Source organism: Urocampus carinirostris, chromosome 8 (genome assembly GCF_059441175.1).
Source record: "Urocampus carinirostris isolate Australia breed hairy pipefish chromosome 8, RoL_Ucar_1.0, whole genome shotgun sequence".
Classification (NCBI taxonomy): domain Eukaryota; kingdom Metazoa; phylum Chordata; class Actinopteri; order Syngnathiformes; family Syngnathidae; genus Urocampus; species Urocampus carinirostris.
Window position 1 is genome coordinate 38,098,307 of NC_142356.1, and position 16,437 is coordinate 38,114,743.

The 16,437-nt window shown below is 39.1% G+C and overlaps 1 protein-coding gene across 2 annotated transcripts in view; it reads left to right on the top strand.

Moving 5' to 3' along the window:
• The window catches only part of LOC148361819 (integrin alpha-M), a 61,047-nt gene that overhangs the window by 23,845 nt on the left and 20,765 nt on the right, over window positions 1-16,437 (top strand). The window contains exons 14-18 of one of the 2 annotated variants that reach the window (XM_088342621.1): window positions 2,363-2,560; window positions 6,186-6,316; window positions 9,897-10,054; window positions 10,363-10,449; window positions 12,537-12,703. In XM_088342621.1, coding sequence (XP_088198747.1) covers window positions 2,363-2,560; window positions 6,186-6,316; window positions 9,897-10,054; window positions 10,363-10,449; window positions 12,537-12,703 — 741 coding nt within the window. The remainder of the gene's footprint in view (window positions 1-2,362; window positions 2,561-6,185; window positions 6,317-9,896; window positions 10,055-10,362; window positions 10,450-12,536; window positions 12,704-16,437) is intronic. The other variant, XM_088342622.1, reaches the window with a different exon arrangement.

Consider the following 16,437-nt stretch of genomic DNA (forward strand, 5'->3'; position numbering starts at 1 on the left):
AAAGCGTGTTGTGATTAGGAGAGAGTGTAAAATGTGGAGTTAACTTGTTTTAGAGAGGTACGTTCAGGTGGAGACTAATAAATTAGATCTCATCGTAAACTTATTTTGCCAATCAAACGTGTCTGTGACTAAGCAAGAGCATAAAAAGCATGCTAAAGTGGAAGTGATGAGTTTTTATAACACTTATTTGTCAATCTGACCCCATAACAGGCGTGCCCAATTGAAATTCTTTTGGATTTTTTGTTTTAAGTTAATTTAAGTCGTGTTGTTGTATTGTAATTTATTTATTGAAGTTTTTGTCAAAAGTTTGAGGAGATGAGTTTTTATGTACCTTTATACAAGTTTCTGCTAAGCCTAATACTATTTCCTGCACTGTTAGTTTTCAGTTTAAGTAAAAGATTAGTCATGTTAGATGTGTTGAAATTCTTATTTATTTACTGCAATAGGTTTCAGAAAGCTACTTGTGTTTTATTTGAATTCATAAAAATATTTTTTCTTTCTTTTTACATTATTGCTAAATCTTAAACTTTTACCGGCAACAAAAATCATCTCCAAATATTGGTTATTGACCTCCTCTTGATACTAATAGTCGTATCGGCCCTGAAAAACCCATATAGGTCGATCCCTAGAGCGGATGTTCTTGTACTGTTTTCCTGATGGAAGCCGTACAAACAGTCTGAATTACTGATTTAATATACAGTGCATCCGTAAAGTATTCACAGCGCTTCACTTTTTCCACATTTTGTTATGTTACAGCCTCATTCCAAATTGTATTAATTTAATCTCTTATCTCAAAATTCTACACAAAACACTCCATTATGACAATGTGAAAGTTTTTTTTTTTTACGTTTTTTGAATTTATTAAAAATAGAAAACTAAGAAATCACATTTACATAAGTATTCACAGCCTTTGCTTAATACTTTGTTAAACTACCTTTGGCAGCAAATACAGCCTCAAGTCTTTTTGAATATGATCCCACAAGTTTAGCACACCTATATTTAGGCAGTTTTGCCCATTCTTCTTTGCAATAAGTCTCAAGCTCAATCAGGTTGGATGGGAGACGTTTGTGCACAGCCATTTTCAGATCTCTCCAGAGATGTTCGTTTGGATTCAAGTCTGGACTCTGGGCCACTCCAGGACATTCACTGAGTGGTTCTGAATCCAATTTTTTGAGATCTTGGCTGTGTGCTTTGGGTCGTTGTCCTGCTGAAAAATGAACCTCCGCCCCAGCCTGAGCTCAAGAGCGCTCTGGAGCAGGTTTTCATCCAGGATATCTCTATATATTGCTGCATTCAGTTTTCCTTCTATCCTGACTAGTCTGCCAGTTCCTGCTGCTGAAAAACATCCCCACAGCATGATGCTGCCACCACCATGCTTCCCTGTAGGGATGGTATTGGCCTGGTGATGAGCGGTGCCTGGTTTCCTCCAAACATGGCGCCTGGCATTCACACCAAAGAGTTCAAACTTTGTCTCATCGGACCAGAGATTTTTGTTTCTCGTGGTCTGAGAGTCATTCAGGTGCTTTTTGGCAAATTCCAGACGGGCTTCCGTGTTCCTTTTACTAAAGAGTGGCTTTCGTCTGGCCACTCTACCATACAGGCCTGATTGGTAGATTGCTGCAGAGATGGTTGTCCTTCTTGAAGGCTCTCCTCTCTCCACAGAGGAATGCTGGAGCTCTGAGAGAGTGACCATCGGGTTCTTGGTCACCTCCCTGACTAAGGCCCTTCTTCCCCGATCGCTCAGTTTAGAAGGCCGGCCAGGTCTAGGAAGAGTCCTGGTGGTTCCAAGTGTCTTCCATTTACGAATAATGGAGGCCACTGTGCTCATTGGGGCCTTCAAAGCAGCAGATATTTTTCTGTGTCCTTCCCCAGATTTGTGCCTCAAGACAATCCTGTCTCGCTGGTCTACAGACAGTTTTTTTGACTTCATGCTTGGTGTTTGTGCTCTTACTTGCACACTCAACTGTGGGACCTTATATAGACAGGTGTGTGCCTTTCCAAATCATGTCCAATCAACTGAATTTACTGCAGGTGGACTCCAATTAAGGTGTAGAAAGATCTCAAGGATGATCAGTGGAAAAAAGATGCACCTGAGCTCAATTTTGAGCTTCATGGCAAAGGCTGTGAATACTTATGTAAATGTGATTTCTTAGTTTTCTATTTTTAATAAATTCAAAAAATGTAAAAAAACAAAACCTTTTTCACTTTGTCATAATGGAGTATTTTGTGTAGAATTTTGAGATAAGAGATTAAATTAATACAATTTGGAATGAGGCTGTAACATAACAAAATCTGGAAAAAGTGAAGCGCTGTGAATACTTTCCGGATGCACTGTATAAGCTTAAGTTGTTCTTTTCCTCAGATGCTGCTCCAAATGAAATTAAATGTAAGCGAAGGGTCTATGGGAAGGTTTGGTACCAGCATAGCTAGTCTTGCAGATTTGAATGGAGATGGGCTGCGAGATGTTGCAGTTGGGGCCCCTCTTGAGGATGCCAACGCCGGGGCAGTGTACATCTACTTTGGGGACAGACAACAAGGGATACGCAGTGTTTTCAGTCAGGTGAGACAAAGAACACTGAGATTGATTGGACTCTTGATTTTTGTTTAAAAGTCTTACTATTATCACGTAAGTAAAGAAGCTTGCTCTGGCTATATCATTATTTATTAACGTAAATTCCAGGCTGCAAAAGCTCACCTCATCAAAAGTGAACTTTCAAGGTGGCGATTACAAAGAGGAGCACATGTTTAGTACCTCGCTCAAAGAAAATGTGAATGTTGTCTTTTTCGCATAAAACGGGAGCCCTATATTTCTAGACAACAGCCCTAGAGTTGTAATATTGTAGAGAATAGTGCCAGATTGCAACAGAGATGTGCCTTTTTGTGTTTTAATATTCAAGATCTTTGTAAAGTAAGTTAACATTTCCAAAGGAAGTTCAAATTTAGAGAGGGAGTTCTAAACAGGATATAATATAAAAAAGAATATATCTCTCTCTCTCTTTCGCTCTCTCTCTTTCTCTCTCTCTCTCTACACACACACACACACACACACACACACACACACACACACACACACAAAGGAAAGACATTGTACATATATGTACATTTTTCAAAATGATTTGTGTTGTATATGTACATCAAGGTGTTACTGAGTAGTGAATTGTGAAAAAGGCAATAAGTTATTGTCCTGCCGTTGGAGGTGGGGGTTGTGGGTGATGGAAACCTCTGTTGTCATTGGTGGTTGCACATCAAGGTTCATGGATCCCTTAACCGCATGGGTCTTCAGGCACCAAAGGAGGACGCAACTCTGGACAGCTTTTTCCACTGTTGCCGGTTCCTGGCCTGTTCTTGGGTTGTGGCAAAGTTGGCCATCCCTTAATGTTGTCGGCCCAGTTCTTTTTCAGTCTTTCTCTCAACCTGCCCCCTTGGACAGTTTCTGCACTAATGGAACAAATTCCATTCACTTTTAATCATTTCTAGAGGATTAAAAGAAACTTCAGCGACCCGACATTGACACCAATGATATGGAAAGAGAAGTGTAGTGTTTGTGATGGATATTTTCTAATGCTTTTCAATTCAGATGTACTGTATAGAGGACTTGATTTGCGGGTGGAAAAGTTTGAATATTGCGAATACATTGTAAATATTAACAAAAAAGTACGTACCATGAAACCTTGTGGTTTGATCCTGACATGTATTGTAAGAATAATGTTAGCAAAAATGTCGACTAACTTCTCTCGAAGGATGTCATATAGACGTCACAGCTGGGTTTTGTATTTAGAGTGAATGTCTTGTGTAAAAGAGCAGGTCGCCATTTTCTTCAGTTCTGCCACGAAAAAAAAAAAAGAATGAACTAAACTGTATCTAAAGACCCAGTGTTTAAAATGTAGTACAAAAGTAGCAGCTTGTCATCCAGAATTTACATTATTATTTTTGTCATTGTTTGTGCATAAATCCCGATTCAATTCAAAGAAAATAAAAAAACCGAGAGAGTTGATTCATCCTTGCAATTAAATTTGTAAAAGTAGAAATTTTAGAGCACTCGCACCATGGTTAGGCAAACTTTTTGAGTTACGGGCCGGCCTTGGTAAAAAATTTTGCATAGTAGCTGGTAATCTGCCCCATACGGTGTCTTGAATCCGATACTGCACTGATACAAACAGAAAAACGATGATGAAAGCCTATCCAATTTTTCTCATATGTGTTTATGAATAGATATAAATGCAGATATCTACATGTATGTGTTACTTTTCATTTTTTTATAAATTGATCAATTTGATAAAATGTGTTACTTTTCATTTTTTTATAAATTGATCAATTTGATAAAATTGGTTATGAAACACATAGAATGAAAGAAGGGTAATACATTAGATAGATAGATAGATACTTTATCCATCCCCGAAGGGAAATTCACATTTCCAGCAGCATCCCTGAGCTGAAACAATACAATAATAAAGCAAAAAGAATACAATATACAAATACCCAGTGTGACGTGCAAATGCCCACTGTAGCGTGTTATATAGAATATCTAAATAGTGCTACACAGAATACATATTGCAATAAAATTTGGTAATATTTTTATAAACCACAAAATATATTGAAAAACTTGAAATTCAACGGGGCTGGCTCAAAAGTGTTTTTTTAAAATGGCATTCAATAAATATCTCGATAGTTACAATGATGTAAATAGTTCAGTCAAGACAACAAAAAAACAAACAAAATAAGTTAAGATTAGATAATCCTTTATTTGTCCCACAATGGGGGAATTTATTTTGTTACAGCAGTAAGTACAAAGAATAATGAATAACAGCTAAGAATATGAACAGCATAAAAAAGTATGCAGAAATATGAATATAAAAAATAAAAACCAGAATATTTCCAATGGCAAATGTGCAAAATGGTTAAAGTGGCCAGTAATGTACAAATAGCAGGTGTCCAATATTAAAAACAGAATAGACCTGTATACTAAATACACAATAAAAAATAAGTACAGAAAAATGAATGTTAGTCTTGAGATATGAACACATTATTTTTTAATGGAGGGAGGAGGTCACAAAGGGACACAGGGGACAAGACTGCCAACACACAAAAACAAACGTTTATTGTTAGTACCTGTTTACCACCGTCTACATCAGGGATGTCAAACTCAATTGCACAAGGGGCCAAAATTCAAAACACACTTAAGGTCACGGGCCAACCAGGATAAACATTTAGTGAACTCACTTCAACTGAATGTTTTTGGAACATAAATATGAATAAAAACAGACAAGAATATTAAATTTAAACCTTAAATCACTTACAGTATTTATTATTTTGCTGTAAATAAAAATATCTTGTTAAATTATACAACTTAGAACTAAACTTAAACAACTTAACATTAAAATAACATTCAAATTCCTTTGCTCCTATGTCAATTTATATATTAAATAAAACTTACAATACTTACAATATCCCAAAAGATTTTGCTCTCCTTAATATATCTCCTGTCAGAAGTAGAAATATGAAAATGCTACACAAATTATTTTATTAAAACGTCAACATTCTGAGAACAGGGATGTGCTTACCTTTGGCGCAGACTGAGTTGGGCGAGAGATGGGAGGGAGTGCTTGCACTTTTTGCATAGCTCCACCCATCCCTCCCACTCACCCAATCAAATAACTTTAAGTTATCTTCCGGTGTTTTCGCGTATTTACAATTTGTTCCGTGGATTCATCAAAAAGTATCTGAACACAGATTATATAGTGAGCTTTCATATAAAGGATTCTTTAGCGTTATACAGCCAAAACGGGTTTTTTTGTGTGACACCTTGACTATAAATTGTAGTGAAAACGTGCCCTATATATTCTGAAAAGTACTGCTTTGGTTTGGCTTTGTGTGTATCTGAACAGGATCAATGGCTCAAGTTTTGAACCATTAATAACAATAATGTAAAATGGTCTTGCGGACAGGATATGATTACACGGCGGGCCGGACGTGGCCCGCAGGCCGGGAGTTTGACACATGTGGTCTACATCATCATTTAATTTACTATTTTTGTTAGGCAGGCTGGATTGAACAGCTTGGGAGGCCACATGCAGCTCATAGGATATAGTTTGCTCACCCATGACCCATACTGTGTGGATATTTTTATTGCTACCAGTACACAGTGCCTTAAACACATATATTATGGACTTTCTTTTTTAATCCAGAGAATTTTGGGACATCAAATAAAACATGGGATAAGATTCTTTGGACAGGCCATCAATGGACACCTAGACCTCGGGGATGACGCTCTTCCTGACATTGTAGTTGGATCCTATGGAGCAGCTGTTATCTTAAGGTATGTACAAAGATCCCTCGGGTTTTCGGTTAATAGGGATCAGAACCAGCCGCTAAATGTGAAAATCCGCCACTATGCTTGTATATAATAATGGAAGACTGCCGGTTCTCTTGTGTGAAAAATTATCGATCTGTGACTCTGATCCGCAAAACAAAACTGGAGTTTTCTGATCTGTAGCACACCCAATTCCATTATTGTCCCATTTGGACAAAAACTCCCTTTTTAAAAAACGGACTAATATTTTAAAATAAAAACCTTTTAGTTTCACTGGCATTTTACCGATCCTTCAATTTTAGGTTCCTGATTCTTAAATGGCTATTTGAAGGCCGCGGATACTGGTATTGGTTACCATAGTGAATATTTATCAGTGTTAGGCACGTTGGTTATAGTTGCTCACTACTTTTTCCAAAAGTAACTGAGTTAGTAACGGATGTAGTTCATAGTAAAAGTAACTAGTTACCAGGGAAAGTAAATATTTCCTTTACTTTAAAAATAAGTTTTTGTATTTCAAAGAATTTGAAATTTTCCGGGCAGTATTCGAGTCAGTTGAATAGAGAAGAACAGACTGTTGTGTGGTATTATTTATTGCACCTCACCAGCAACATATTTATCCCACACAGCCGTAAACAATATAAAGTGAATTTCATAAATTAAACCTAACTCACACAACCTGAGACAACTGGTCAAGTAGACATATGCTTTTGTACATTGAGAATTTTGTTCACAACAAAAGTCAACTGTAAAACAATATAAAGTGGGGTTCACTCTACAGAATAAATCACTATCTAGTCAGACAGCTTGTTAAGTAGTTATATGCTAGTGTATTTTCACACAACAAAAGTAAACTGCTCAACAATATAAAGTGTGCTTAACACTGCAGTGTAAAATAAAAAAATCAAATTCTCACATCCTGAAACAGTGATTAATTAGTAATAGCAAGCTGTACTTCAAATATTTTGTTCACAACAAAAGTCAACTGTAAAACAACATACCTGTCAACCTCCACGGCTCCTTGCCCGTACAAACTGTTGTATTTTCCCGTACAAAAAACAAAATAATCGTACACTATATTTTTTTGGGCGGGGGGAATGATGCATGATGGGAAATCCCCAGGCGGCAGACGCATGCGCACAGTAGCATCAAACCGCTCGCTTCGATTGCAACGAAAAAACGCTACCAAGATGGAGGCTTCCGCAGCGAACTCCTTTGACTTGATTGATTTGCCGTTTCGTGATAGTCTGTGTATACCGGATGGTACCCATCATTGACAAATAAGCGTTTTTCCGTCCAGATTTCCTTGTACGTCGTACTCTTCTTAAAATGCATAAAAAACGTACTTTGTACGGCAAAACCGTACAGGTTGACAGGTATGAAACAATGTAAAGTGGGGTTCACTTTATAGAATAAATCCCTTTCTCTAGTCAGACAACTTGTTAAGTTGATATATGCTACTGTACTTCAAGTATTTTCACACAACAAAAATAAACTGCTCAAAAATATTAAGTGTGTTAAACACTACAGTGTAAACTCGAAAAATCAAACTAACAACCTGAAACAGTGGTTAATTAGTAATAGGAAACTGCACTTCAAATATTTTGTTCACAACAAAAGACAACAGTAAAAAGATATAAAGTGACTACCCAATCCCTTTCCCCATGTAATGTCATGTGCTTAATAACGTAAGAACTACTTTACCCATAATGTCACATTGTTATTGAGCATACGCTGTGTGTCCGCAAAAGTTACGGTTGTATGTTATGGTTTATTTGCAAGTGACAGAAAAGAAAGCCCTTGCCAACACACCTCGTTTTAATTCATTAAAAGTAACGCACCGCTTTTGACCGCCAATAGTGTTAACGGCGTTGTTTCTGCGGAAAAAAACTGATCAGTTACATTACCTTGTTACTGAAAAAATAACTATGCTGCCCTCACTCTAAAGTTTCACCGATTTGCGCAAACTAGACAAAGAGTGAACGACATCTTGAATAACAAGACCTCTTGGATTTTCAATGTTGTTTATTCAGGCAATGGTTTCGACCACTACCCTGATATCGTCGTAAAACTGAAAGAAAAGTATAAAAAAGTGCTGTTAGTGTGCTAACTATACACATACCTGTCAACCTCCAGGGCTCCATGCCCTTACAAACTGTCGTATTTTCCCTTAAGAAATACAAAAAAATCTTACACATGTATATTTTTTTCAAACACGTTTATTTATGTAGTTTAACCTGTTATATTGTACATGTGTTTCGTTATATCATATATATTGTGAATTAGCATTTTGTTGTGAGATACTGAGTTCCTCGACATTAATGAGGTTTATTATATAAAAAGTTAAAAAATGAAGTGGCTTGGACGTTCACTGTAGAAAGAAAAAATAATTGCAAATATAATTAAGTAGAATTTTCTTATTCAAATTATTAATTCATTTTCTGCATTAAATTGTTGTTGGTAATATAATCATTAAAGGGATAACCACAAACCTGTCTTTTTTTTCATTTTCTCCTTTTATACTAACTTCTTTATACAACATAATAATTTCTAATATAATGCATCAAAGCCGTATGAGAGCCAGCTCTCTTTAATGAGGTGAGCCAAAAAAGCCGGTTCTCTAAAAAGAGACGGACTTCCTTTCACTACACGACTACCACAGAATGATGCATAATGGAAAATCCCCAGGCGGCAGACGCATACGCACAATGGCATCAAACCGCTTGCTTCGTTTGCAACGAAAAAAAAAACTATACCGTGATGGAGGCTACTGTGGCAAACTCGTTTTACTTGATTGATTTGTCGTTTCGTGATAGTCGGTGTATACCGGATGGTACTATAATTGACGAATATGCTTTTTTCTGTATGAATTTTCTTGTACGTCGTACACGTCTTAAAATGCATAATAAACGTATTTCGCATGGCAAAAACGTACAGGTTGACAGGTATGACTATACATAAACATTTCGTGCTAAGCTAACAACGAGTCACACACAAGTACGTAAATGTGCACAAAATCTCACAATGTTCAGAAAGTCATCACAATCTGTTTCATACTTTCAGACAATAATAGTCCAACCCAACTTCAAATTGAAGAATTTTCACAGAGCGTAACACTGTGCTTCTACAGTGCTTCGCAGTCTTTGTGTTTCTGTTACTTTCACTTCCTCTTTCAAACAATAAGTCTGGTATCTGCACTGATACCACATTGGTACTAGTACTACCCACCCTGTGGATGTACTTCTTTTTTTAAATGGGGGGAGCATTGGCTCAGGAGGTAAAGTGCTCCCAGGTTCGATTCCCAGCTCCTCTGTGCTTTATGTCGAAGTGTCCCTGGGCAAGACACCGAATCCTTAATTCCCCCGATAGCAGGTAGTTACCTTGCATGGCTGACGCTGCTACCGGTTAATTAGTGTGTACAAGTGTGAAACACGTTGTAAAGCGCTTTGGGAGGTCTTCATTGACTTGAAAAGCGCTATATAAATGCATTTACATTACATTACATTTACATAAACCTAGGTTTGTTCTGAATCTGTTGGTAAAAGGATCAGACAGCTCATCAAAACTCTTTGTTTTCAATGTTTTCCAGGTCCAGACCCATCATTAATGTTATTGCCGTTCTGTCCTTTCAACCAAAGCAGATAAGCATCGACCAAATTGACTGCTCTGCAAGCACAGATGTTGTTTTATCTATGGTTAACTTAACTGTCTGCTTTGGAATGATTGAAACAACAAAGAGTAGACCAGGTGAGAATGACCCCTTCAACTATAATTTGCATGAATCTGGCTCTATTAGCTTTCTGGGGCGGCATGGCGGCTAGGTCATTAGCACATAGTCACACGGTGCGGAGGTTCAGGGTTCAAATCCAGCTACCCCAGCCTGGCTGTGTGGAATTTGCATGTTCTCCCCGTGCCTGTGTGGGTTTCCTCTGGGTACTCTGGTTTCCTCTCACATTCCAAAAACATGCATATCAGGTAAATTGGCCGGTCCAAATTGTCCCTAGGTGTGAATGAGCGAAAGAGTTGTCTGTCTCTGTGTGCCCTGTGACTTGCCTGCAACCAGTTCAGAATGTCCCCTGCCCACTGCCTGAAGACAGCTGGGATGGGCTCAAGCACCTCTGTGACTCTACTGAAGATAAGCGGTGAAGATGATGGATGGATATTGTTAGGAATTAAATATCAAAAATGTACCGTTTACCTAATTGTTGGAATTACCGTAAATCCCGGTCTATAGAGCGCACCTGATTATAAGCCGCATCCACCACATTTTAAGAGGAAAACCGATTTTGTACTTACACAAGCTGCACCTGGATATAAGCTGCATGCGCCCACATTAAAACATGTAACACAAAATTAACCCAAACCCGACTTTAAGTCCCGCGATTGAAACTGAATGTCCTTCATTAAAGTACACAGTCCAAAAGTCACAGCCGGCAAAATGAACGGATAATGATACCGGTACTTAAGGTTTGATGCAGACCTGCAGAGTCCGGGTCCCGTTAAAAGTAATCCAATGAAAAAAATATATATTTTTCCCACCCATACCTTTGGAAATATACATCAACTATTGTCCGCTGCGTCCACAAACACGTCTCACCTTTACTCCACTTCTCGTCAGCCCCCGTTGTTTTCGCCCCTTCTTTTTGATTCGCCCGTGGAAAACATATCAGAGTAAGTCTCTAAAATAAATACATTACAAAAATATACAGTTGCAAATACATATTATACATGGTTACACATATTTACAAAGAAAGACGGTACACCGAGAGAGTTTTCAAAGCTTTAATAATAATAATAATAATATAACTTTCATCCCAAACGGTGCCTGTGACAGTTAGCAACACGCTCGCAACACAGTAAACAGGTCCGTTAAAAAAAACATACCGTACTTGTAAAAATCACGGTAAACCGTCCTCATCTTCCTCCTTAGAACTGAAGCCATCAAAGTCGTCTTCCTCAGTGTCGGAAAGAAACTTTGTCATATAGACGTCGTCCCACGCTCCCATCCACTCCTGATTCTGTGCCCTCCTCTCCGTCACGCAGCAGACCTGCTTTTCGCAACCCGTTGGTGATGGTGGATTTTTTTATGCTGCCCCACGCTGTCAGGATCCACTAGCAGACTGGCGAAAAACTTGCCTTTCACACGCGGCCAGTCTTAGTGAAAGATTTTTCGCCGCTAGTCAAGCCAAGAAGTTGCAGTCTTCCTCGGCGCATATATTCCACCAGTCTAAATCTTACCTTTTGTACTCGAGCGCCGCTGGCGGCCGTTCGAAAAATTACATAAATTGGCCGCATCACTGAATAAGCCGCAGGGTTGACAGTTTGGGAAAAAAGTAGCGGCTTATAGTCCGGAATTTACGGTAGTTATCTGACTCCATTAACCAAAAACAACCTGCATTCTCCTAACAATGCATGCTCGTTTCTTGATGTGAAAAGATGGACAAGAGACATGTCTTTGCTCTCTTTCTCCCTTTAATGCTATTATTTCTCTATTTCTCTTTCTTGCTCTCTATCATTTTCATCTCTTTCTCTTTATTATTCTCTCAAACTGTCTTTATTTATTTCTCTTTTTTCTCTTTCTCACCCTTTCTTCCCTTTTTCTGTTTCTCTCTTTGTTCTCTCCCTCACTTTTCTTTTTTTCTCACTATTTCTCTTTACTCCTTTTTTTCTCTTTCCCATGCTCACTCTTTCTCTGTTGTTTTCTTTTCTATCATTATTTTTGTCTTTCTCTCTTTCTCACTTTCTGATTTTTTTCTCCCTTTCTCTCTCTAAGATACACTCATTAATTCTCTAATTCTCTCACTCTTTCTCCCTTTTTCTGTCTCTTACCTTCTCTCTTTCACTCTCACTTTGTCTCCCACGTTCTTTCTCAATTTCATCTCTCTTCTTCCCTCTCTTTTCTTTTTTTTCTCTCTCTCTCTTTTTCTTTCTGTCTTTCTCCTAAACCTACTAGTCCGGCCCCCGGTGAGATTTTTTTCGAACATGTGGGCCCCAGCTAAAATGACTTTGACACCCCTGACCTAAACGAATTGCCACAGCTATGGTTTGCTCAGAATATATTCTTGAAGGAACTGCTTATCTGATTCGTTGTAGCCTGTAGTACGGAACCTCACCACTCGGTAGCTTGTCAGTTCTTACTTTAGCAACGACGCTTTCATCTATGCAAGACGGTTGGATTTCCTTTCTGGAGAAAAAGTCCAAATCTGTGAATTCTGAATTGTCTTTCCAGGATCAATGGACTTGGGACTTAACATTTCCTACATGCTCGATGTGGATCCAAAACGACATTCGCACCGAGGCTTCTTTAGCCAAAGTGACAAGACATCAAGGAATTTGACTTTCACCTACGATATGCCGGATAAAGAAGCATGCTTCCTCCACCCCATCTTCATGCTAGTAGGAGTATATTCATGTAATATACCAGGGCTGGGCAATATGGCCTAAAAATCAAATCAGTCTGGACCAGGGGCTATTTTAGGTTCAGAGCTTTAGGGGTGCTGAGCTCCCAAGGAGTCTGGCTGCTCAAAAACTTTCATTTTTTAAATTAACTAAAAGTGATATAAAATGTAAAATTCAATTGTGGTAACATTTTAATGACGATATTCTACTAAAAGGTTTTTATTTTATTTTCTATCAATTGTAAGTTTGTTCTAAGGGCATTTTTATTAACTGAATATTCTTTTTTTTAGTTAAATTATGGCACTCTTGGGCTTCCATAATAATATACTTACTACCGTAATGCACCGGAGCGTCCACAGACTCTACCGTTATGCTGCAAGTGACATTAGCCGAGCCAAAGAGGAGCGCGGGAGGGGGACAAAAGGGGTGCAAGGAATCAAATGGACTGAACCATTTCAAGGCAGTGGATTATTGTGAATTTCCCTACGGGGATGAATAAAGTATCTATCTATCTCTTGCAACTCAGAGTGCTGGAGCAGTGGGCAGGGGACACCCTGAACTGGTTACACAGAGACAGACAACTGAACCAGCCAATTAACCTGCATGTTTTTTGAATCATGGGAGGAACGCGGAGTGCCCGGAGGTAACCCACACAAGCACGGGAAGAACATGCAAACTCTGCACAGAAAGGCTGATAGCTGGATTCTAAACCATGACCTCAAAACTATGCCGCATACGCAGTGACCCCTGAGCTGCTGTGCCGCCCGATATTCATTATATTTAAGCCTTTTATGTCCTTTATCAGGAAAAGAGTTTGAAAATGCCCAAATATTGGCGCATATTCCTCTTTCCCGTGTTGGGCAAACGTACTAACGATTGTACTACAAAAACATACAGAGTATCTTAATATTAGTTAAATTTCTGTCACGGACCAGATCAGGAAACGAGAATGGAGAACATACTCAGTTTATCAAGGAGAGGAGGAATGCGGGCACACTCGATCCAGGGATCGATGGTCGCGGAAGTGGATTACAATCCGAACAAAATAGTGGTCAAAATCAAACAGATCAGGCCGAAAATAAAACGGGATCAAACACAGGCAAATTCACAGAACTAGGCATTTCACACAGAGTTTAACAGGTGTTTCGCTGACGCTCTGACAACTAACGGCCCAAAGGACTGCGTTTAAGTACTCCCAGGGAGCAATCTGTCAACGTGTTTCAGCCGATGTCCATGGGCGGGGCCAATTGGGCGCCGTGGCAACCGTGACAGAACCTGGCACCACACGGCTGGGACCAATTGGGCGCCATGGCAACCGTGACAATTCCCTCTTCAATGGTGTTTATTAGTGGTTGTGACTTGTGTCTATCTCTACACCACCATTTCTGCTCAAACGGCCCCTGGCGGCTGCTAGAAAAATGCCTGCATCGCTGCATCTCTCTGCATAAGCCGCGTGGTAAACTCGTGTGACAAAAGGTATGGCTTATAGTCCGGTAATTACGGTAATTGACTTTAGATAATCTACACCGCTTGACAAACATGCATGCAAAATGTTTACGCTAAAATAATCCATCCATCCATCCATTGTCTTCCGCTTATCCGAGGTCGGGTCGCGGGGGCAGCAGCGTTAAAAGGGAAGCCCAGACGTCCCTATCCCAGCCACTTCCTCCAGCTCATCCGACGGGACCCCGAGGCGCTAAAATAAATCATTTGTAATTATTTTTACTGCCACAATATTACCCTCTATTTTATGATAATCCACACCAGCTTTAAATAAATTAAAATGAACTCCTCAATTTTGATCCTCAATTTCACGAGTTTGCACGTTTTCAAATCAGGGTTCGTACTGGTGTTTGAAATCCTTGAAAATGTTGTTTTTTCAGGGTCAGGAAAATACTTCAATGTTTGGCAAAGTTCTTGAAAATGCTTGAAATTGTTGCCATTGCCATATTTCTTGGCAGTCTGACTCTATAGACCACACAATAAATTAGGATTTTTTTTTGTGTGCGAAAATTACGCCTATACGCTTGCTCTGGTGGCTTGTCATTATAGCGTTGTCGTGTGTATCGTTATTGCACCCAACTGGTTGCACCCAACAGGACAGCTCTATTTGCAAACTGGCTCTTTTGGCTCGGCTCACTGAGAAGAGCTCCCAAACAATTCCTCAGATTTATTTAATGATATATCATCAATAACAATATGCACCAAATTATTTAATAATTAGTAATTTCACATGTTTTGCAGTGGATCCCTGAAAAACACATGAAATATACAATAAACTAGGCAATTCCCTAGGCAATCGTGGGAGTTGGAGCTGGATCTGAAAGATGTTAAAATGTTACTGTTAATGAAGTTGTTAGTATGTAGTTGTTGGCGCGTCGATAGCAATAAGGGGATGCCTTAGGGAAAGTCGAGAAAGATCGAAGCTATAGTAATAACATAGTAATTACACTGTTATTACGCTGTCTAATAACATTTTGAAAGGGCCCATTCAAATTGAATTGAATTGCCCGGAGTGCATGGGGCCCATTCAATTTAATGGGTTACCATGGTACCCATTACCATGGTACCCAGGGAAGTTTCCTGGGGTGGCTCAAGTAGTCTTTCTCCCACATCATATTGAACCAATTGGTGGATGCTAACTATTGGATGACTCGTTAGCAAGTAGCCGTGAACATAATTTGTTAGCATTTAGCCATTAGTATAACTCGTTAGCATGTTACTGCTAGCATATCTTGTTAGCATGTAGTCGTTAGCACAACTTGTTAGCATGTAGCTTTTGGCAGAATTTGTTAGCATGTAGCTGTTAGCATTATTCGTTAGCATGTAGCTGTTAGCTTGTAGCTGCTAAGATAATTTGTTATAAGCCATTGGCATGTAGCAACAAGCCTTTAGCGTTATTCGTTAGCATTTAGCCATTAGATTGTTGCCGTTAGCATTACTTGTTAGGATGTAGCCGTTAGCATGTATCCATTAGCATAACTCGTTATCATGTATCCAATAGCATGACTTTTTAGCATGTAGCCACCAGCATAAAGATTAAGCATGTAGCTTTTAGCATGTAGCTGTTAGCATAATTTGTTAGAATGTAGCTTTCAGCCACTGTGCTTACAGCACTGATGGCAATGAGTTAACCTGGAATCAAGCAACCCAAACTAATATGCGCCGGCCCAACACCTTGCCAGCTGTGCATGTAGCAGTTAGCATCTACTCATGAGCATCAACTCAGGCCTTTGAACAACACAAAATCCCTGAAAATGCAAAACAAAAACAAAAAATGAAATCTATTCAGAGCTGTAAATGAATGATAAAATGCAAAAAAAAAAGACTATTTACAATCCTATTTTAACCAATTTAGACACAGATCCTCTAAAAAGAGCAAATGAAAACAAGTAAAACAAAAAGCAGAAGGTGGGCAGTTGAGTGGTTAGCCTGTCACGGCGCAGTTCTTAGGTCAAATCCAGCGACCAACCTTCCTGTGCGGAGTTTTCATGTTCTCCCCTTGCTTAAGTGGGTTTCCTCCCACATTCCAAAAACATGCATGTCAGGTGAATTGGCCGGTCCAAATTGTCAATTATGTTGTCTGACTGTGTGCCCTGCGTCTGGTTGGAAACCAGCTCAGGGTGTCCCCTGCCTTCTGCTTGAAGATAGCTGGGATGGGCTCCGGCACCCCTGTGACCCTACTGACGTTAATCTGCGCAGATGATGGATGGAAAAAGGAAAAGATCAGC